The following is a 23,483-nucleotide window of genomic DNA, read 5'->3' as shown; positions in this document are numbered from 1 at the left end:
CTAAATCAATACCAAGGAACGGTTCCAATCAATTCAAAAGTCTGTTTCATATTCAAGAAATTTGTCATGGATTCTCCATGTATCTGTTGGATTCAAGTAAATTGATTTTCCCTTACATAACTACCATCTGATCTTATCAAGAGACTATCATTTTAATCTTGCATACTGCGACAAGATATACAGTACTCAATGGTGATAGAACTTCTAAAACTAGTTTCATGCAAAGTAATTTTGTCCAGTGACTGGTTAATTGTCTCTCGGATGACGAGCCAACAGAAACAATGTCTAAAAATTGAAAGTAAAGAAGGAAAAAAGGTGATTTGGACATTGAATTTCTCTCAATTAACCAAACTCTCAAATAATAGAACCCTGCTATTGTTAGATAAATGTTACTTGGAGTAGCATAGCAATTTATCATTTGCAGTATGACTGACTCTCTGCAAAGATGATCGACCTGTAAGGGTTTTGCTCTTGAGCAGTTCAATTCAATGATGCTTCAGTTATTTTTCACTCAAGCATTTGTAATGGATCAAATATAGAGAATAGCATGATTATCTAATAAAAAACAAACTTTTGTACAATTCATTTCTTCTTTATCTAGGATGCTCTTTCATATGGGCTGGTTATAGTCACTCATAATCAGGTGAATCTCTTAGTGGCAAATAAACCACTAGTTATTTGATGTGCATAGCACATGAAAGAGATTTCTTTTTTACTTTTTTTGAAATTTTTAATCTATCTTTGAATCTCTCTTACTTTTATAGTTACTTGTTGAAAAGTACATTAAACACAAATTTATTCGAATCTATAATTTTTAGACACTAATTTCAATATCATGTCAATTAATTCAAAAATAAATTTATACGAAAGATAAGTTTTAAATGTATAGTTTGATTGAAAATTTTTCACTTTGTATATTTACAGTATTGGGCACGTCTAATTCTTTCGATGACTGCGTTTGGTTCCATATATATAACTAGAAAAATATCAATAAAATATAACAGGACGGCTAGAAATATGCTGCAATTTTCTAGAGAGAAGTGCAGCACCAGCTTGAGCATCGATCACAACTCTCAAGGATTAACATTGTTTTGTCCGATGATTTATGCTCCTAAAAGATTTTTTTTATATAATAAGGTAATTAACACAACTTCCCTCATTTAATCCACACGAAAAGATGTTCAAGTTTCAGCTCTTTCTTCTCCAAGTGCTCGGAATTCTGTTCTTCTCACAGCAATTTTGTCGTAAGTATCTAATGGCATCTGGGTATATGTATCTTTAGGGAATCCTTTTTTTTTTATCCCCTGTCAAATCTTGACTTCAAACAAACGAAAATATTTATCATTTCTTGTCCACAAGTTTTAGTCATAATGCCATCTAAATTTATATACATATGACCATATATGCTTGATTTTCATGGCAGTCTAATGGTTTCCCAGCAGCATGTTCTAAATCCATTGTCTGATATGATTCAGATGGCAAGGTGATGATGGAGTACATTGGAGCCACAGGCGCTCCTGTAAAATTTGACCCTGTTCCAAATGAAGATGGCATTGATTTCCACTTCATACTTAGTTTTGCTATTGATGCTGATCCCTCTGGCAATGCACAGAATGGCAAATTCTCACCATATTGGGCATACACGTTAACCCCAGAATCCGTCGCAGCAATCAAGAAGAGCCACCCCAATGTGAAAGCCTTAGCTAGTCTTTCTGGATGGAGCCTAGGGGATACAGTCCTCCGCTGGTACAACCCTCTCGACAACCAGCTATGGATATCTAATGCCTTCTCATCTTTGAAATCAATGGTCGAAGAATATCATCTTGATGGCATTGACATCGACTATGAAAACTTCCCCAAACATAATTCAACTTTTGCTTATTGCATAGGTGAACTGATCACCCTCCTGAAGAACCAAAGTGTCATTTCTATAGCCACCATTGCTCCATTTCATGCTACAACTATACCTTACATTGAGCTATTTGACAATTATGGAGATGTAATTGACTTCGTTAACCATCAGTTCTATACTGATAAGGTGAGGAAACCAAAAGGATATTTGGAAGCTTTCAAGCTTCGAGCTGGACAATTCGATAAGAATAAATTGTTGCCTAGCTATGAAGTCAATGGAAGGGGTATTCAAGGTGATGCATTTTTTTATGCATTGAGTCTTTTGGAGGAAAATGGATATACTGTTAATGGAGTTATGATCTTCTCAGCCGATGCTTCTTCCTCCAATGACTATTACTACGAGAGGAAATCACAAGATTTCTTGCTAAATTCCACTAGTGTTTGGAAAGTTGTTGCCCAAATTACCTATTAATAAAAGTAGGAATAAATTTTGGCCATAGGTGAGTGCTGCTCATTGCTGTAATTAGAACTATATTAATTTTATATATTGTTAGTAAATTATATAATGTAATTTTATTAATAAAAATATAAATCAAGTATCATTATATATTTTATTGATAATATATCAAATGTAAATTATATAAATAATTAAACTATACGATAAATATTAATTACTTTTGGTTTGGTTTGAGAAATGCATTGATAATCATGGATTCTTGATTTCTCAAAATGCGATGGTATAAGATGATTAGTACTATTCTCTTAGTTTAGCTAAATAATTTTTTTAATTTACTTTTGCTTAATCGATCAATTTTGCTTTATAATAGTAGAAAGCAAAAAGCCCCCCCCCCCCCCCCAGGGAAAAAGAAATAATAAAAGGATAACGGAAACCCAATAAATTACCCTATCAGGCAAGAGAGTGATAAAGATAAAATCCTCCTGCAAGGAAGGCAATTTCACTTCTCCAATTTTTTTTAACTTGTAACTCTCTTAGTGTCCTCAGCAATGGCCTTTGCATCCGTTGACGTTCCAAACAGTCCCCTCCTTTTTATCAACAAAATTGATAAATCTGTTAATAATTTTTTATATAAAATATTTATTATTGGAAATATTCTCTCCATTGTAACAATGACGATTGAACCAATGTGAGTTCCAATAACAAATAAATTAAATTAATAAATTTTTTTAAATTTTATCTTAAATATAAATAATTTTAAATGTCTTTTAGTCTCAGTGGGTCCCTCTAGCCCCAATAGAGCTCCGCCCTCCAAAAATTAACTCCAAAAACTTTACGAAACATTTCCTAATTTGTTAAAATCTTTTTGATTGAATGTTATAATATTAAAAAATGCTTATATGAATTGAATAATTTGGATGAGTTAAGTAACAACTATTTTATTTGAAAGAATGCTTTTTTAATTATTTTAACTAACAGATTTTATTTAAAAAAAAAAAAAAACTAACGGATTTTATTCACTCATTCTTTTTTAAATTTAATGTATGTAATTATAAGAGATTAAGGACGTATTTTTGCATCTTTTAATAAAATTTAAAAATTTATTTGAGTGTCGTTGCTTCTAAAAATTAGAGTCCAAAATAAAGTAAAGATTAACAACAAAATCAAAAAAAAATTTCAAAAGTAAAACTGAAATTTTGGAAAAGTCATGGGGCTCGACACCCTCTTGGAATGGTCTTTAGCAAAAGAAAAAATATTATCAAACTAGATTTGACAAGGTGTAGAGCATTTTCAACCTCATATTGTCGGAGTTGCAAACAACGTATATTCAATTTTCTGAAATCAGAAATGACTTCAACTGATCAGATCTGGCTGGATCGCTGCAAATATAGTAACAAGGTCATATATGGTTGTCGGTGAAACAAGAAATGGGTTAAAGAAATTCCAAACTTTTTAAAAAGCGAAAATTACAAATTAGAAACAAAGAAGTTGAACAAGCTTGCAGAAATTTGATTCAATGAAAGAGTTCAATAACTCAAACAAAATATCAATGCCAATAACAACAACACTCTTTCTATATGAAGGAATTTCTCACAGATGAAAATGTGATCAATAATGCTATGATACAAACAAGAACCCTTCACTGACAAACAATGTAAAGGGAGAATTACAACCTGAAACAGATGGAACCAGAATGCATTGTGAACCATCCTTTTATCATAAAACGTCTCGCAGGTACAAAATCATAAATGCTTTACCTGCTTTCGATGGCAAACTGGTGTAAGATTTGCAGTAACTGCAATTTCAACCTGCAACAGCCGTCTCATGTCTTGACGTATTGTCCATGTTGAAATCACTCTGTACAGTATGCGATGTCCGAAGATGGGTAGAAACATTCGATACCAACTCCTAGTAACTTAATCACCAATAGCCTGCAGAGCAGAATTCACGACTGGAAGTCGCAAGCTGCAAAGGTATATTTTGCCTGCTAGTTTTCCTACATTTACATATGCCGATTCAATTACAAATTCCTCAAACCAAGGAAAGACAGGCCACAAACTGGTATCAATCATCCTTTCCCCTCTTAAAAAAATAAAAACAACCTCTGAATCCATTGCATAGCGAATCAAATGTCCTGATATCACACAGCTAGTATCTTTTCCTGTGAAAATCTTCACTAGTCTGGCTTTACCAGAGGTACAACAATGCGGCAACAAATCAAAATCAGAATTCACAATATTCCATTCAAAACCCTTTGATAATAATCATACTGCCTTGTCCGCCAAGCATCTAAACTGCTGCTGATCAGGGAAAGCACCAATGACACGCATTGCTGCAAGAAACCAACAGATACTATCTGAACACCATAAACATGAAAATGCGCTGCTGTGTTAAACAGGATCAACAAAAGCTGAAGACAAACCTCTTCGGTCAAACTTAAATGGAATCGTTTTCTTAAATTTTGTATTGTTCGAGGGCCACCTTTGAAGCATGGGAAACCAGAATCCTAACACACACACACACAAACACAGACAAAAAAAATTAAAGTCAAGTAAATAAAGGACCTTTATTGTTCTATCTCCAGTATCACAAGTTACCTAATATATACTCTAGGCAGCTCAACTTTCTTCTGTTTTACTAACTACATATGTTGTATGCTAGGAAAAATATACACAGGAAGAGTTAAACCAGCATGATACACCAAGTATGGTGCATTGTAATCAAACTCCAGTCTCAGTGACAATAGCAGACTATGCTGTACAAAAGATACCACCACCATCATCCTCTATTATTATCATTTATAACTAGTTAATTATGCAAATATTAGTGATAAGTGCAAGCAAAGTTAACCAGCGACCACTCTGGGAAACTCTCAAAGATCAGAAAGAAAACTACCAGACCATCAGGTCACATAAAAGTATAGTATGACCACCAATAAACTAATAGGCATGTTACCTGCAGCATTTCAACAAGAAGAATTATGCGCTCTGCATGCTTACGGCATGTTAGGAAGCCTTGGATGCATAATACCTGAATTTGAGGGGCAAAGACATCAACACCAATTTAGCACAAGAAGAATCTATAGTACACAAGGTAGACCAGTGGATTTCAGTTGGTAGAGACCAACTTGGTTTCAAATTTACAAAATCACACACGAAATTATAAAGAATTACATAAAGTTTGGACATATTAGTCCTTTAGTGTGTTTTAGAATGTCTTCATCATCCACTTCAAGTTTTCATAATATTTCTCTTCAATAAGCAAGCAACTCCAAATTAATTATGCTAATTTTTGCTACTCAACCCCCCCTCTTTAAATAGTTTTGTTATATACTAGCGTTTAAGTCTCAGTGTACACTATGCTAGCCAAAAACCTATTCAAGAGTGAACAAACCACACAGGCCTTAAACAGAGAAAGAAAGAGTCATAAATACCTTAAAGTAGTCAAAAAATTCACTTGGAACTCCCTCGGCATCAGAATCCATGACCTAGCACACCAAGCACTTAAGGACTAAGAGCAAATCCAAAATGAACTGATAGAATAATATCAGGACCAACAAAAATTGAACTCTAAGATAGAATTTATGTTCAGCAGACTTACCTCAAGAAGTTCACGGGTTAATTTGAATGGTGCACTCTCAAAATTTACACCACCAGGTGAATTGGAGAGCATGAAGCCAAAATCTATATGTATGATGTGACCTTCTTCATCCAGTAGGAGATTTCCGTTGTGCCTATCCTTCACCTACACTTGGATAAAATGGTAAATAAAAAAATGGACTATATAACATACTAGATCATCAAATTTGTAAGAACTTGGTGGATATCAAGGCCAACACTTTTTCCACCAAGAATCAATGCTATTATAATAAGATTTTAGTACAAAAATAAGACCATAAAAGCAATCAGATGGCACTCTCAAGTTCAGTTTCTATGCAAGCAAAGATAGATTAACTATGCTGCTATCTACTCAGAAGACCCAACGTAAATTCATTTTATTTTGATTTGCTTATTTATTTCTTTTCATTTCAAGAGGGTAGGTTACGGAAAAGGAATACCTGGATCGTAGCATAAATGAAACTTTTTGTATGCATTTCACTACTGCCCAACAAAAATAAGCAGTTTACCCTACTTACACGTGTCAATGATTCACAAGGGTGGCTAGAAACTGCCGAATAGACTTAAACCAACAAGTCCAAAGGACAAAGAGTAAGAACTTAAGAATACAGCAGACCAAAAAAAAAAGGAAACGGCTCATATCAAGGAGTTAATAAATACAATGGAAATCTGGACACACTTGGCAAAAAGTCCATATTTGTAACAGAAGAGCTTACCAAAGAAGGCTATTAATGCCCAAGTTAGTTTTTTGGTGAAGTTGCATGATATTATTCACCAGCTATATGAAACAGACCATTAAAACAAGGGAAACCATACATAACTCGCAAATCCCATAAGAGACTACATACATATAGCCACCAGAAAATGCAATTTCCTATTCTTTCCTATTGTTTGAGCTTGGTAACCCAAACATAACAGGAAAGAAAAGTTAACGAGTAAAGAAGGGTAAAAAAAGGAACAAAGTAATGTAAAAGATAAAAGAGATAAAAATGAGAGACTATGCAAGTCATTGGCCAGATAGAAGAGCTTAGAAGGGACAATAACAGTTAGTAGGTCCAAAACCCTTACTTTCAAAATTTTGCACATCTTAAGAAATAGGCAGCACTAGAAAATTTTAAAAACTTCACTTGAGCAGCATTTGAATTTAAATGACAGCTGACGATTAACTCGGGATCCTCTTTTGACCGTTCACTTGCTTTTATTTTGTATTGTAATTTAGTTCTCAATCTTTCTTAGGTATCCATCACAGCAGGGGTAATTTAGCATTCATTACTAAACAAAAAGATTAAGGAAGACACCTTTAGAGGATCATGCCTTGAAATCTGAATTATTCTTGCCTTTACATAACCACCAAGTTTGATGTCCAGAACCAAAGAATTACTTCTAACCTTTTAAATTTGTTTTATTTATTATTAAATAAATTTGTTGTCTTTTATAATGTAATTTAATTCTTCATCTTTCTTGGGTATCCATCAGAGCAGGGGTAATTTAGTATTCAATACTAAACAAATGGATTAAGGAAGACAACACCATTAAAGGATCTTGCCTTAACACACCACCCAGTTTGATGTCCACAGCCAAAGAATTACTAACCCTTTAAATTTGTTTTATTTATTAGACTAGCAATGTAACAGCAAAAACAATGTAAAATCCACTATCCAAAAGACATGCTACATGAAAAATATTTACTTTACTGCCACTGATAATACACCAACACAGAGTTTCTTTTAACAACTGCATTCAATTGATAATAATAGTTATAAAAAAGACGTATCAATGCATGCAGAGAACCTATCAAGATTTCAATAATTATCATAGACAACTCCTTGGTGAAGTAGAAGCTGAATAATTTCTCGGTAGCATTGAAGTGAATGAACATCACTCAACAGAATGAGGGGAAAAGAAAGCAAAAGCAAAAAAATGTGCCTTTAACAAAGAAAGAGTAGCAAAAAAAGTGCATTTAACAAAAAGCAAATGGCAAACAGAATGACTATACACAAATATAAAGTTTCTTTTAACAAGTGAATTCAATTGATAACAGTTTTAGAAAAGGCAGTTCAATGCACACAGAGCACATAATAAGATGTTGGTAATTAGCATAGAGAATGAGCTGATAAAGTAGAAGTTAAACAATTTCTTGTTTGCATTGAAGTCAATGAGCATCATTTAAAACTAGAGTTGGCAAAACTGACCTCAACCCAGAAAAACCATGCAACCCAATACAAACCTAAAAACAACCCAAACTCAAAACTACCTAAATCTGAAACGACTCAAACTAAAAATGAACCAAACTCGAAAGAGCCGAAATGACCCAAGCTTTACTTTTATTTTTTAAAAAACATTAATTAATAAAATGATAAATATAATACAAACTATTAGTCTACTAGGAATATGTCATAACTTTAAATTATCTTCTAAAATATCTTTTCTCCTTTTATATTTTTATATATCTTTGGAGATTATCCTTATTAATTATGAGTAAAAATGAGTAAAATTTCATCCTATTATTATAATTAAATTCAATTTCTACAAGTATATACCATAAAAGTTCTTTTTTTCACTCTTAAGAAATAATAAAATAAATAATTGGAATAGATGGTAATAACTTTAAAAAAAAAAGAAGTAATTCATAAACTAGAAATATAATTGATAATAATTTAATAAAATTAATCTTGACACATTCTTTTTAACATTTTATTTTATTTTGTCTTAAGTAGATATTAGATTATCAAAGACAATAACTTAAAACACAGTTAGAACAAGATTAAAGAATCTTTCTTCATGTCACTTAGAAAAAGTTGCCATTACAAATCATTTAAATTTAATATAGCAAACCTAACTTTTAATGGCCAAAAAACATCATAACTCTTAAAATTAATTAAAGAGAGAATTAAATATTATTTTTATTCAAATTTTCAAATAATTTATTATTTTTAATATTATTTATATTAAAATTTTCAAATTATTTTTATTTTCTACTTCTCAATTAAGTTCTAATATTCAAGATATTAATTTGTAACTTTTGGAGTTATGATTGACCTTGAAAATCATAATCATGGTGAATCACTAATAAAACTCAATGCAATAAAAATGAAAATTAAATATCAACCAATAAAAAGTAATTAATAATTTTTTGGGAGCAAATTGTTAATTTCTTATATAAAATAATCCTATTTTACAAATTACTTTTAATTCACTTTTCTTTTCTTGTTATATAATTTAATGATTTTCTGAAAAATATTTTTTATAATATAAGACATCAAAATGAAAGATATGTTACAAGTTGATGAAAATGTGACCTTGAATAACTTAACTACCATTTAATAAAATCTAGCTTCATCTGAATAATTCGTTCAAGATCCAATTTGATTTTACTTCAAAAGTTAACAGCCTAAACCCAAAATGACCTAAATCCAAGTAATCAGAGTGTCAAACCCGAAATCATCCAAACTTGAATCCACCCCAAACCCAAACCCAAAAATAACCTAAATTTCCTTCGGCCAGAAATCACCTGACCCAACCCGTCCAATTGCCACCTCTACTTGAAACAAAATGAGGCTAAAAGAAAGAAATATCAAAAGAAAAAAAAAATGTTGCATGTTGAGTTACACCAAACAATAAATCCTGTAAGCCAGAGCAACGTAGACATAGCAGCAGAAAGCTACCAACAATGAACTTTCTATTACCAATACATTTATAGTTAAATTTAATAGTATATTAACACATTTAGAAAGTGACATCTGTCATCTCAGCCATCTTATTCAATGCTTAAACTCTTAACAAGTTCCATTCCATGACACTCGTTCCATTTATGAATTGAGCAACAAAATAGAGAAGAGGGAAAACCATACATACCTGTAGAAGATAGCACACAAGGGAATACCCAGCCATACTTTCAACAAAATTTCTCTGCAATAAATATACCTTAAAGTAAGCTATAGACTCATTCAATACGTGAAAATCAGAGCATCTTCTATAGACAAAATAACATCACAATGAGAATAATTAGATCAGTAAGGAAACACACTAACAACATACATTAGAAATAATAGAAGACAACAAAAAATAGCCACAACTATAAATGACTTCTAATTCATCCAGAAAATGCCAAAAATGAAAAAACAAAACATAGGATTTCATTAACTCTAGATAATACACATGGAACACGTGCATGCACAATAATAAGGCATATTAACAGTAAATCCTTCACATAACTCTGGGTAAGTTCAATTATATCAGCAGACCACTGCAAATATTCATCTTTATAAAACAAATGTATACATTACAGCATTCCAAACAGGAGAGATTGATTACCATCCAACAGAACACTGCCAACCAAAGTATCTTGCTCCTACATCCCATTATCACAAAAGGCTTGGATTTGGCCCATTAAGGTAATCACGAAAGATCAAACAATCACTAATTTTATGACTAAAGAAAGCTGCCAACCAAGAGTGCATCCACCTACTTGCAGATATTGAGATAATTCACAAAAATAGAACCCCACACAACACCTTAGGCAGTAAACATATGCTACATGGTAACTACTGTCTGCTGGCAAGATGATTGACTCATGATGGAAGTAACTTTAAGCTTACTCAGGAAAATGATTTTAAAATAACATAAAATTGCAAGTCCAATAGCAGCATAGAAATGAGTGGGAAAGTTTTCATCAACAACCCAAAATTGCTAGAGTCTAAAACAGTACAGAAGAGGAAAGTAACGTGCCTGTCTCCTCTTATTTAACAAGATACCTTTAAATTACTAGAGCATTACAATCACAGCATCTGCAGCTATATGTAAAAATAACAACTCATTCCAGGGGAAAAAGAGAGACAAAAGCATATTTTGACTCCAAATGGTCCAACCACACTCCTAATCAGCTTAAATACAATGCCACAAATTTTAGTAATAAGTTCATTAAATGCAACAATTATTTGAAACATAAAAATGAAAACAGTTGCCTAACAAAAACAATAACTGGATAAACCTGCCTCTTTGCAACTTTACCTGTGCCAGCTTAAAACTTGGAGAATTTTCCTGATACTTAGCAGCAAAGAATTCACGTAAGCTTGATATATTGGGATATCGACTTTTGATAGAATGAAGAGAAGCCTGCAGAAAACATCAAAGCTAATACCATTGAAGCAGCCAAACTTTCCCATCATCTACACAAGCCAGTTAGTTAAAGAGAAAAAGTTTAAATTACCGTATCTGGAATTGTTTCTATAAGAGCTGTGTAAGAAGATGTAACTAAAACTTCGTAAGGACGCAACCAAAGTGGAAGACCGGCTTCTTGGAATATATCTGGCATTGAAAACCATTATGAACACACTTCAACCAACTATAAAAATCAACCAATAACAAGTTCTAAGATCTTCAGCACTGATGCCTGATAATATGGGATTTTTTTCAGCGGGGAGGGGGATTCAACTGATAATAAGGTATTCAACCATGCAATATATATATGTGTGTGTGTGTGTAATTTTTCAGTCTATTCAACAGATGCATTCTTAATCATCTTCTTGCATGAAAAATTATATGTTTCCCCTTGTATAGGTAAAAAAACAATACCCTTCTTTGGTATTATCACATATCATTTTATGATAACATATGATGTAGAAAGAAAACCTGGCTCCAAACGTGGGTCGTTTTAAAGCAACTGGATTGGACAGAAATAAGGGAGAGGAAGCAAATGAGCTAGATAAGTATACAAATTTGTAATAATGGACCATACCATAAAAATGAGAGATAAGCTGCACAGCAAGGTGTTCTTGCCTACAATCATCACCACTCTTTACAATAACCTTCATGATACCGAAAAAAAAGGCATATTCACTTACACCAAACTATGTAATATAGCACATAATACGAAATAAAAAGTCTAATATGGTATTAAATTACATTAACCAAAGAAAGTCAGCATTAGACAAAATTGATAAAATTCAATACCTTAAGCCATCAAATTAAAGTCAATTATACATGGAAAAAAAGGACAGAAAAAGGTCCGATCCAAGGTCGTAAATAAAAGAATTAGATGTAACCCTTACGCATTGATCCAACACCAATTAGTTGTAAATTGACTCATACATATTTCATTGAATACTAATATACCAGATTCAATACTCCAGGACTAGTATCTTTTGGAGGAACAACAAACTTTTTCATGCAATTGAACAAGCATCTTTACCAGCTCCTACAATGGCATTAAAGATGCTAAAGTTTGACATATTACCAATTTCCTGATACTAAATATCCACATCAACAGCTCTACTGGTGACATGGTGCAGTTTCAAGACAGCAATGAAATGAAACTAAATGGATCTGAGGGTCTGTTTGTTTCATGGAAAATGGCTTCCAGAAATTGTTTTCCATATTTTTTTTATTTTGGTTGTTAAAAAGGGCCATGGTCAACAGGAAAATGGCTTCCTGTCAACGCAATAGAGCCACACTATTTTGAAGCTTGTCTTCCTTTGTTCAAAAAAAAGAAGACAATTTCACTTTTCTCTCATGACACAGCCAACTAACTCTTTACATTTCACAGCCGACCCATTACCCACGACCATCAAATACCGCCTACGCAACCAGAACCTTTCCCTCTTCCTTCAATCTCACTTTTCACTTCAACAAATCTCCATTTCTTTCCACTTTCATCATTGGTAATCACAGCCTTTTTCTCCCTCTCTCTCCCCCTTCATCACCAGTTACCATAACCTCTCACACATGAAAGGCTTCGTTCTCCATTTCTCTCCCTTTTCATTGCCACTCCCAACAGCCCCTTCCTACTTTCTCTTATAGACCAAGACTTTTCCATTTTCTTCTCTCCCTGTTTCTCTTCTCTCTGTCTTCCTCAACTTTAACATATGCAAACCCTATTCAGATTTCTCTCTTCTCTTTCCTTCTCAAACTAGACATCAAACACATCTCAGCACTATATCTAAAATTTCAACATCATCACCATCTTTTTTTTCAGTTTTTGTTATTTGATAGAGATTTTTCAGTATTGTGTATATTTTGTTGGTTAGAGGTTCACAGTTAGACAATGGTTAGGACTTGTGATAGTTTAGTATATGGTGCGAATGAAATTTTCCATGCAAGCCAAACATGATAACATACTTGTAGGAGTTTACCAAACAACAGAAATTGGTTTCTTTTCTGGAAAATTTTCTTTTCTTCAAAAGTTCATTTCCGTGAAACAACTAAGAGACAATTATATAACTCAAAAATTAAAAAAAAAAAAAAGAATACAACAAATATAAGATAAAAACTATATAGAACCATCCACAAGTAATTAAGGACCTTTAAGCATGTCAAATTTCAAATCCATCTGTAATCTTTTGAGACCTTTACAATATAAGGTTTGAAACCAGTTCACATGTTAAGCCATCAAAATCAATTTCATAGTTGTAACCAGTATTATCAATTCCATGTCAAAGCAAATAAAAACAGTTTACCATTTAGATCTGGAAATGTACGGAGTAAATCATTTGCTGAAAGCTGTTGCTGGAAAAAAATTTCCCAAAGCTCATGGTAACTAATCCCTAGTCTGTCCTATGATAATTTTCCTCTATGAAAAGTGTTTATAGTAACTATTGTGAACATGATATTCTAGTTCAATCACTTCGTAAATGGAGTAACTTATTTTATTTTTTGTCCCAGTAGATAAATTTCATAATACATCCCAAAAGAAAATGTTTGGTCCTCGGCTTTTGATTGACAACTCTTTTAGACATCTCAAAAGTGAAATTATTTTGGGAAAGAGGTTATAGATTACAGAAGACAAGGATCACATTTGACAAACCCTTCAAAAAGAAAAAGAATGAGCTCCACGAAAGCAATCTTTAACCTTGCCAAAGGTTTCATCTCATCAAGTCACTTGGAAAATTGACATTGTTATACAGGATATACTACTATACATTCCAAAGGTAATAATACCCTAGAATGATTCAATCTGATATATCCGCAGACCACGGAAAAAGTCCATAAACACTTCTTAGATAAAATTCCATAAGAAAGGTAATTTGAATGCCAAAGAGATCTTCAATTCAAAGAAATGCCATCAAGACGGTGGTTAGCTATGACTAATTGACGCTAATAGTGGAAGATCATTGAAAAACTATTAAGTGGTTGTACTCAACATACTTGCCAATATTTTAATCTAATAAAGACTCTCTTCTTAGCAGCAGAGAATGTTAAAATGCCCTCATTTCTAATTATGCACTTGGAATCACAAAGCTGAAAGGAAATAAATAAACAAAAACAGCTATTGCTTGTAAGCAGAACTTACAGAGCGCAAGTCCCAACCAAGCAATTTCCCAAATACTGAAGCTTTCCGTATTCTCTCCTTCTTCAACTCCCAAAGTTCACCAGATAATGCATCACCAGCTTTAGGCATACCCCCATTAGCCTATTGGAGATTTACAAAGTTTCAGAAACAAAAAAGAGACTCAGAAATATAAAAAGGTTTTAAGTAACACCAATATTCACCCTTGGTTGTGCATCAGATGAATCCTGACCGGCCCCTTTCAGAGGGAGTCCAGGAGGTGCTTCTCCCTTTGCAGCAGCTGCCTGCACAACAATTTTATGTTTCAATAATAGTGTCTAAAATGGAACACAAATCACATAAATTTATAGAAGGAAACTCATTTCAAAGATATAGAAGCCAGTGGACTGAATACAAAACATTTCTTCCACTATTAAACTTGATACTTCTGAGCATAAATTGAATGTGCTCAAAGAAAATAAGCATCTATGGAAATTTTTTACCACAATGACAATAAAACCATGATGTATGACAAGAAGAAACACCTCTAGACAACGGTTTATTAAATTGTTACAGGCAAGAGCAATCATAAATTCAATATTTAACTTGAAATCAACACATAGGAATGAAAACGCTACTCGTTCCAGCATATGCCAAACATATTTTAATATATTCTCAGAGGAATTCTTGTTTTACACATCTATATCTGACACATTTTTTGCTTCATAGATGCTCATAACCAATCTAAGCTAGACAATTTAACAACCCCAACATCTACGACTAAAAGAATTAAATTGTAAAAAACATGTTCTCAGGTGTTCCATGTAAATCATGTTGTCACTGATGAAACGATCATGCTTTCATGTTGAAGTGGGATGCGACATCAAATGGGCCTTTAGATTGATAAGTAATTGAGCATGAGGTCAAACAAACTAAAAAATTGCCACAAATTAGAATGTAGTTAAAACCTTGCTCACTTCTAAGACTTAAAGAACTACAAATCTGCAAACAAAAAGATAAACATAATCTAGCAAAACTAAACAACACATTAGATGTAAAAATTTATCAAGTTTATGTATCTAGGTATCTGCATTGACAAACCCTTAAAAAGTTTTACCCACACACTCAAAATATATAGGTTAATACCTCAACCATTATCAAAAATAATGTCAACTACACAATCAGGCGGCACCTTTACTTCAATGCAGATACGCACATAAAAGTTTATAGGCTTAATATGTTAACTATGATAGAATAATGTCATCTACTTCAAATGTATAATCAAATGTCCACCTTAACTTCCTCTATGGCAACTGTACTTGGAACACGGCGGTGCTCCTTCCGACGTGTTGCACCTTGACCCTCAATGTCTTTCATTCGGAGCCCAGGATCTGCTGTTAGCACCACCCTTACCAACTCCAAATCACTAGCACGTGCAGCTTTTAGTTTTTGAGTTATATCTTGTCCACCCTGAACTGAAACAGCACTCAAATTGCTACAACACATGCCAGACTGTAAATCAGGTGCTTCAACACTACCTGATTGCCCGACTGATCGCTTTTCGAGAGAAAAACTCACATTGACAAATTTCACTTTTGCCTCAGACATATGTGTCATTGCTTGGTCAATGGCTTGAGCAGTGGAACTTGACATCCTATCACTACTATTACGATACACCTCCTGAGCAGTCCATAAAGGATAAGCCCATGGAGGAGGCTTTGGCAATAATGCATCACCATTTGCTAGAGGAATTCCTCCTCTAGAGAGCTTCTGAGCATTAGATGTGTCCTTTGTACTGCCAAAATAAGTTTCATGAAAAGGATTAAGAAACCACACTAAGTTCACTTGAGTTATGTATATGTTTTCTACAATAAATTGAAAAAACTGAGACTGCATCTGAGTAATACAAACAATGGACTCAAAGCTTACCTTGGCAATTCACTTTTCAAAACTTCAACGCAGATGAGAAATGGTGCTTTTTCCCTAGAATTCAAAAGAACAGCTTCATCTTCAGGTATATGAACCACACGATACAGCCCTTTTCCCATTGGAAAGCAAACTCCTAAAAATATTCCCGGCAATACTCAAATAAGGGTATGGAGCAATATATCACAAGCACAATCGAGTTCACTTAATATATCAAAAATAACAATAAAAGTGCAGGGTAACTGCCAATAACTAATGTCGAAAATTCATCATAAGCGAAAACAAGCCTCTCAAAAGATTGAATAGCATAATAACTCAAAGAAGAAAAAGAAAAATATATTTTACGTGGTAAATTTCATTGACAAATATGAAAGCTTAATATTGACTTTGCATCACCAAATTACTAACAAGTCACAGAACCCAACAGACCTTGCTATTTTTGGGTTGGGTCCAACTGAAGGCAATTCATTTGGGAGACAGGTTGGTTAAGCGGTTTAGCCACCTTACTCAGGACCCAACCCGTGTTAACACAGCTTGGGTTGCATCAATTCTTGAGTTTTTCTTCTCTTTCTTCTTAAAGTAACAAAAAGAAAAAAAAATGAATAAATTCTTCTAATTTTATTTCCAAAATTAGATTAATTACTTATACATTGTAATTTGATTGAATCCAAGTATAAGTATTACTGTATTAAAATATTGAAAAATGATAAAAAAAATTCTTCAAAGAAATTTGTATAGAAAAATTATCATCACATAAGAGAGTTCATAGTAATTTCTTTACTATAAAGTTGTATTATTGCTAAGAGGTGATTAAATCATATTAAAGAAAAATTTTAGGGGATAAAAAAGTAAATTTAAAATTTTTTTCTTAATTAATATAAAGTGAAAAATAAGCCAAGTCAGATGGGATTGCCTGCAGGTTGAACCATGATTCAACCCAGGCCGACCCAACCCTACCCACATTGTCAAGGAACCGAGATAGAACTGAGTATTAAAGGACCCAACACAACCTGATCTGAACTAGCCGGATCAGGTCGGTTCTCAATTTTGCCCAACCCAAGTTGCACCTCTAATTTTAGATATCACGTGTTCATAACCAATATCAACATAAGTAGAAACCCACATATGTCCAGTCATTTACAGTCTGTTTCTTTTTTTAATGAAAGAAATAGCTGTACTAAGAAAGAAAGAATGGTACAACAAAAGATTAAAAAAAGATAAGAAAATATTTCAGAACAGAAAAATAAATTGCTTCCAACTAAATGAAATACTTCACACATCAGTTAAATAATGTATTCACGTGACAGCAGATTGCGAAGAAACATTATAGAAATTAGAGGCTGGACGCTAAAACTAAATTTCAACTTCAGCGGAAATTTCTAGCACTCCAACTCTCAAATAATAATAGCAACAACATCTCAAATATGTTACAGAGATTTCCTCTTTAATGGACGGACTATGCAACAGAAACATTGTCAACAGCACCAGTAAAAAATTACCCCTTTTCAAAGGACCATATAGATATTCTCAGAGATGATATAATAACTAAAAACTATGAAAAAGATTAAAATCTCACCAAAAAAGGTTTTAAGAAGTCATAATCAGACTAACACTAGTAAACAAGATACTGGTAATCCTAGTCACAAATTGAGAATTCGGACCACTTTGGGAAATCATAAGTAAACTTATTAAATATAATAAATGGTGCCTCTCAATTGCCATTGCTTTAATCAAATTCATCACAAATAAATATGTACCTCCATTATTTTGGGCGTCAGCTACATGCGAATTAATCTCTGCAAGTGACTAGAGATACAAAAATGACAAGAAAAAAATAACATGTTAGATAACATCCTAACAGAATATTTCATAACACTTAATTGAAGCATTAATAAAACTTTGGAAATGTGCAATCCACCTCACGGAGAGCAGTCTTGCGATCTTCAATTGGAAAAACATCCACCAAGCCATATGATGTGTCACATAATGATGATACAAATTCCAAAGAATCATGATAAGCCCCCTTTCGAAATTGTGATACAGAATTATTTGGAAGCGGAGGTTTGGCATTTGACCTATCATTCTGTTGCTTAGGTGAAGCAAGGCGCTTCTGCCAAATTAAGGTCACAGAAAATTAACATAAATGACTGGAGGCACATATCAAGTAAACAACACTAATAACAAAAGATTAAAGAGCAGAGAAATCATAAGAAACAAACCACCAGCAAATATCCTTGCTTCAAATCCTTCTCCGAATAAAGAAAGGAAGTTTTCCCACCATCAAAAACCTTTAAGATATTCTTTATGATATTTTCCATCATTTAGTTATACCATTTCATGCACAACATTCAAACAAAACTTCCAGTATATAAGTACAGAAATTAATTTACTTCAGAGGAAAAATAAATAAATTAAACCACAAACTAGAATACCATCACTTATATTTATGCTCTTTTTGGACATCTTAGGATTCTACAACTTTCATGCTCTTCTTCAATGTAATTCAGCTTATTATTTACTACAGGAGACAATATTTATTTTCTTACCTATGTGAATCTATTTCATCAAGTTCCAATACTATAATAAGTGCATGCTCTGCATCAAAGTTCTGAGTAGGCCTAAAAGTCGGTACATCCAAGCCAAAATAATCCAAAAACAAACCACACAGATTTCAAATTTTATCTATCCCACTGACCAGAAAGCAAAACAATCTGATCCATCCGAAGTCCCCTTGTGTTCTTAAGTAAGAGGCATCTTCCACAACCTTTTCCAATAATGACATACGAAAATGTGTTTATGACAGTACAAGACATCCAGACTTTAAAAACCAGAAATTCTAAAACCAATTTGAGCACAGAGGCAGACATACCAATAACCAAGCAATATAACAGGAAAGAAAGGAAAAGAAAGAAGACTCAAAAGCCTTGATATCCAAGCCAAACTAATAAGAAAGGAGTTAGTAGTTCACAACTTCAGATACAATCATCATGGTTACTACAATAAATTCTCATTTTCCATCCTCTCTGCCCAGTACATAAACCATATTAAACTAACCTTAATCAAAGGCAATTATTTCTGAACCAATCTACACATCTATGGTCAATAAAGCTTTGCACTCCTTTGTGATAAGAATCAGATGTCAGGCAAAAGGGGAAAGGGTAAAGGCTCTTAAACTCCATAACTAGATAGACTGAAGGACAGGCAGAAGAGAATATTTCCTGGATCAATCAATTCGTCTAGTTCTATTATGGTAACCACAAAATTACTTATGTGGCAGAAGCTGTTCTTTGTCCAAATAATTCTTTATGAAAATATAGCAATGGCGAAAGGGATAAAACTTCAGTACACAAGACTCAAACAACAGAATAACTATATAGGAACAAAAATAGATAAACACAAATATACAAATCAAGAAAAGATGAGGAAAATAGAAGTGGTATAGATCAACATCCAATTAATACTCCTATCTTTGGACCAAATCAGGTAAATTCACCATCCAGCGAATGTTATCTTCCATTCATGGCACACCAAATAAAGGACACACAAATATTAAAAATGTCAAAAAGAGCTTCAAATGGATAATCTTTCTGAAGTATAAATACAGAGGAGGAGAAATTCTGTGCATGGGCAGATTTAACAAACATTCATTGTAGGATTGAGTAGAACAGTTACAGGCAAAGCAGAGGTTAACTTTGTGTACTCAGATTCCAATCTCAAAGACAGCAGTGTTCAACCATCACTTAATCAATAAAAGCTTTATAGTTTATTGGATTACAATACTAGATGATATTCCATTGGAAGTTGTCATATAAGCTAAATAAGAGGGAAGAACCATACAGAAAACTAATTTAGGATAAATATCCTACTCTTGCAGTCATCGCAAACAACAAAGTAATAACAGTTCATGCCACTTTAAGGATACCTAGAAGCAAGATAATGGGTGTGTGAATCATGCATGCTCTGGAGTGATTATTAGCCTAAGGATCTCCGATTTCATCCATCTGAAAGAACTAAAAGACCTATAAAAACATTAGAAAAGGTTGAAAAAAGACTTACGACACTAGGAATTATGAATGGAAAACATTTTAAAAAACCTAGGAAGACTGAGATACAATTGGAAGACCACCTTCCGTGTTTAAGCATATGGTAAGATTCATAATGATTATGCATAGATAGGTTGGCAACTAGAGTGCAAATGGTAGAATCAAAAAGGTTACTATACACTATTTTTCCAATTGTGACTACAACAATGAAACACAATCTGATATTTATCTTTGAAATGTGTAATGAAAAGTATTGCATCACATTAAAGAACATCTACATAATAGGATTAAGTAAACTAGTTCAAGGGGTTATATAATTCAGGAATTTTGGACTGATTAATGTGACACTGAAAGTTATCAGATTTCACTTCAAAGTTCAAACAATTCCAGTAAATTATGAGTGCATAAGTAGGAGGTTCAAGCAAAGGATTAAAATGAAGGACAGACCTCAAAGCATGCAGGTAACATCTCAACAAAAATAAAAGTGCACAAACCTCTTTATGCTTCTTTGAACTGAACAGCTCCGAATCTTCAATTGAACGATCCCGGTCCCTAAAAAGTTTGCGGAAGAAGTTCTCAGTCCCTGGACTGCTCTCAAACAAACCACCACTATTGCTGCTTTCATTTGCCATACTAGTTTTATTCTCTTCGGGATGCACTCGGAACAGTCTCCTGAAGAGCGAGAAATCTGAAGATTCTTCTTCCTCACCATCATCATTCTTATCATTCCCATCTTTCTTGTCCTCAAATTTATCCTTAAAAAGTTTCCGAAAAAAACCCTCCTTTTCATCATCTTCAGCAGATTTTGAAAATTTTTCCCCCCGGTCACCATTCACATTCCCATCATCAATTTTGTCATTCCCATCTTTCTTGTCTTCAAATTTATCCTTAAAAAATTTCCGGAAAAACCCCTCTTTTTCATCATCTTCAGCTGGTTTTGAAGCTTTTTCTACAGAGTTCACCATATGTACATCATCAATTCTATCACTCACATCTTTCTTATCCTCAATTTTATCTTTAAATAACTTCTTAAAGAATCCCTCTTTCTCATCATCTTCCACTGGCTTAGAAACCGATTTATCATCAGAATCACTCCTACTATCTCGAAACAACCTCTTAAAAAATCCTTCAGAACTTGAAGTCGTTTCTTCCTCCTCTCCTCTACTATCCCTTAAAAGCCTCTTAAAAAACCTGTCTGAGCTCAATGTCATCTCCTCATCCTCTCCGCCTCTGCTGTCCCTCAAAAGCCTCTTGAAAAACCCATCCTTTTCATTCTCCTCTTCATCTCTCTCAGCTGACTTCCTAAACAACAAGGCATCTCTAACTTTTGAACCTGGAATAAACTTTTTAAAGATCTTATTCTCTTCTGGAGACAATAATTGATTACCACCATCCTCCTGCAAATGGTTCCCAGAAGATGGGGAGAAGGACAATGATCTCTGGCTAGGAGGAGAAGATGTCAATGACAAAAACCGTTGTTTCGATGATAGGATTCGATTCAAAACTTGGTTTTTACTCCCTGGACTTGAACCTGCATTTGGTGGTGGCACAAGGGGCGGCCACTCACCCATCAAAGTAGCGGAAATTTGACACTTTTCTTGAATCCTACTAATGCCTTCATTATCATCCAAATCCTCTAACTCAGCCAACAAAAACCAATGCACCTTCATTGCCATTTTTAGTGATTTCGAGCACATGTCAATAACGAACTTATCCAATGAAGGGCTCGGCTTATGAACCATCATGTAACAAATCTGGAACAGATAGCTTTCAATTCCAGATAACGGAAGCGTGTACATTCTGTTACAGAGGTAATCTCGTACCCCGGCATGATCATGCTTGTAAAGATAGCTAACTGCAATCCACTCACAGAAAAACGCCGAGTCAAAGAATCTGATGAGCCATCCGTTTTCACCTGACTCACTCGTTAGAGGAGTCCTCGAGGTGGTGATTTCGCGAGGTGACTCGTCCGATTCTCCTCGACTCAATCCTAGAAACCTCACCATCGTTACCAATCTACCATCATAAAACCCTAATTTCTCTCTCTAGTTTGGAAAGATCGAAACCAAATCATTAAGTAGATATTTTTGAAATCTAATATAAAACCCTAGAATCTTCTAAAACCTTCCAATGAAAACCCTAATTCCCTCTCACCTGAGATAATTCGGAAGCGCTTCGCGAATCCAAAATCGGAAATGCTCTCACTGTTGAAGCCCTTTCAGAAATCGCAGTGGTTGAAGCGGAAACCCTAATTCGGAGGTGTGAAATACAGAAGAGTAGAATTGATAGTGTTTTTTGAGCTGTTTGATAGTCGGGAAAAGAGGGGAAAATAAGAGAAAGTTTGAAAAAGGTGATTTTTTGTTTTCAATTAGAGAAAGAGAGAATTATGGATTTTTAGTTTTACAGCGTATAATAAAATAGAAATCTGAATTTTGTGTGATAAGGAAGGAAGAAGGTGAGGATGGATTGTTTTGGAAACGATGACGAGATAGTGGCGGACGTGGTGGCGATGCAGGCGGTGGTGGCCTTCTTTGTTGTTGTTGGAGAAGCAAAGGCTATGGCGAGGTAATTAAGTTTATTTTTAGTAAGTATTTTATTTATTTATTGTTTACTTTTATTTTTTTTAAGTATAATAAAAATATATATTTTCAAGACAAGGGTTTTGCTAACTTGAACGGGGAAAATAGCAGCGCATTTTATGAAATTTCATTTCCTTCCTCCCCCCCCCTCCCCTTTTCTCCCTCACTCCCTCGAAGGAAAGAAATAAAGTGTTCCTTTTTAAGCTGGGGGAGGATCTGAGCATGTCAAAATATTCCAGAAAATAAAAACTGATTTGAACCGTGATTTGGATTAAATTTTTTATAATATATTTGATTCTATTTTCATTTGAAATAAAAAATATAAGTAAATCAATTGTCAATTAATATATTTTTATCCAAATAAAAATTCTATATTTCAAGAATGAAGTTGAAAAGAAATTGAAAGAAAATGTACATGGTAAAATTAAAAGTGAAAAATTACATGAAAAAAAAAATTGAGAAAAAAAATTTTGATATTTGATTGAAATTTTGAAATTTCATTAAACAAGTTAGAAAATTAATTGAATTTTTTTTTAAATTCACATGATGATTGTGATTTAATATTTGTGATAAATCTCTTGATTTTAAAAATTTATAAATAATGATGGGTGAATATAACAAATCCACAAAATAGCATTATAATTTTAATTTCTGTTAAATTAGAATGCACAAATTAAGTTATGGAATCACAAAAATAAATAAAATAATTAAAATGTACATAGGAAGAAGATTTTCAGCAAGGAGGAG

The 23,483-nt window shown here is 33.4% G+C and overlaps 1 protein-coding gene and 1 pseudogene across 3 annotated transcripts; one reads left to right on the top strand and one right to left on the bottom strand.

The window, feature by feature from the left end:
• The first annotated feature begins 1,118 nt into the window (after positions 1-1,118).
• Positions 1,119-2,323, top strand: LOC111300981 (chitinase 2 pseudogene; annotated as a pseudogene).
• A 1,473-nt stretch (positions 2,324-3,796) lies between these two features.
• On the bottom strand, positions 3,797-22,724 carry LOC111299767 (phosphatidylinositol 4-kinase beta 1-like). Of its 3 annotated transcripts, none has more exons than XR_002691342.2 (17): positions 20,652-22,724; positions 18,033-18,224; positions 17,872-17,920; positions 16,118-16,250; positions 15,482-15,983; positions 14,413-14,493; positions 14,213-14,332; positions 11,663-11,732; positions 11,135-11,232; positions 10,936-11,040; positions 9,781-9,834; positions 5,909-6,052; positions 5,742-5,795; positions 5,264-5,338; positions 4,731-4,814; positions 4,066-4,640; positions 3,797-3,981 (listed from the first exon to the last, which is right to left on the bottom strand). XR_002691342.2 is itself a non-coding variant. In XM_022895211.2 (17 exons), exons 2-17 carry the CDS (start codon positions 21,954-21,956, stop codon positions 4,539-4,541), a joined length of 3,168 nt encoding a protein of 1,055 aa, XP_022750946.2. In that variant the 5' UTR covers positions 21,957-22,147; positions 22,312-22,724; the 3' UTR covers positions 3,797-4,538. The 3 variants fall into 3 exon arrangements, 2 of the variants coding, with proteins under 2 accessions (XP_022750946.2, XP_022750942.2); XM_022895211.2 differs by having other exon boundaries at positions 3,797-4,640; positions 20,652-22,147; positions 22,312-22,724; XM_022895207.2 differs by having other exon boundaries at positions 3,797-4,640.
• Positions 22,725-23,483: the final 759 nt, after the last annotated feature.

Source organism: Durio zibethinus, chromosome 18, assembly GCF_047325235.1.
Source record: "Durio zibethinus cultivar Kanyao isolate XHJ-2024 chromosome 18, ASM4732523v1, whole genome shotgun sequence".
NCBI lineage: Eukaryota > Viridiplantae > Streptophyta > Magnoliopsida > Malvales > Malvaceae > Durio > Durio zibethinus.
The sequence above is the reverse complement of the archived record's forward strand: the minus strand, read 5'-3'. Positions and strand labels throughout refer to the sequence as shown.

What these genes read in the sequence shown, in the direction of transcription:
- LOC111299767 (XM_022895207.2), bottom strand. Translation starts at nt 22,163, where the DNA reads ATGGTGAGGTTTCTAGGATTGAGTCGAGGAGAATCGGACGAGTCACCT. An exon ending in GCAAGACTGCTCTCCGTGAG is followed by an intron (nt 17,921 to 18,032) that starts GTGGATTGCACA and finishes TTGTATCTCTAG; the next exon opens with TCACTTGCAGAGATTAATTC. An exon ending in ATTTAAGTTTGACCGAAGAG is followed by an intron (nt 4,641 to 4,730) that starts GTTTGTCTTCAG and finishes GGTTTCTTGCAG; the next exon opens with CAATGCGTGTCATTGGTGCT.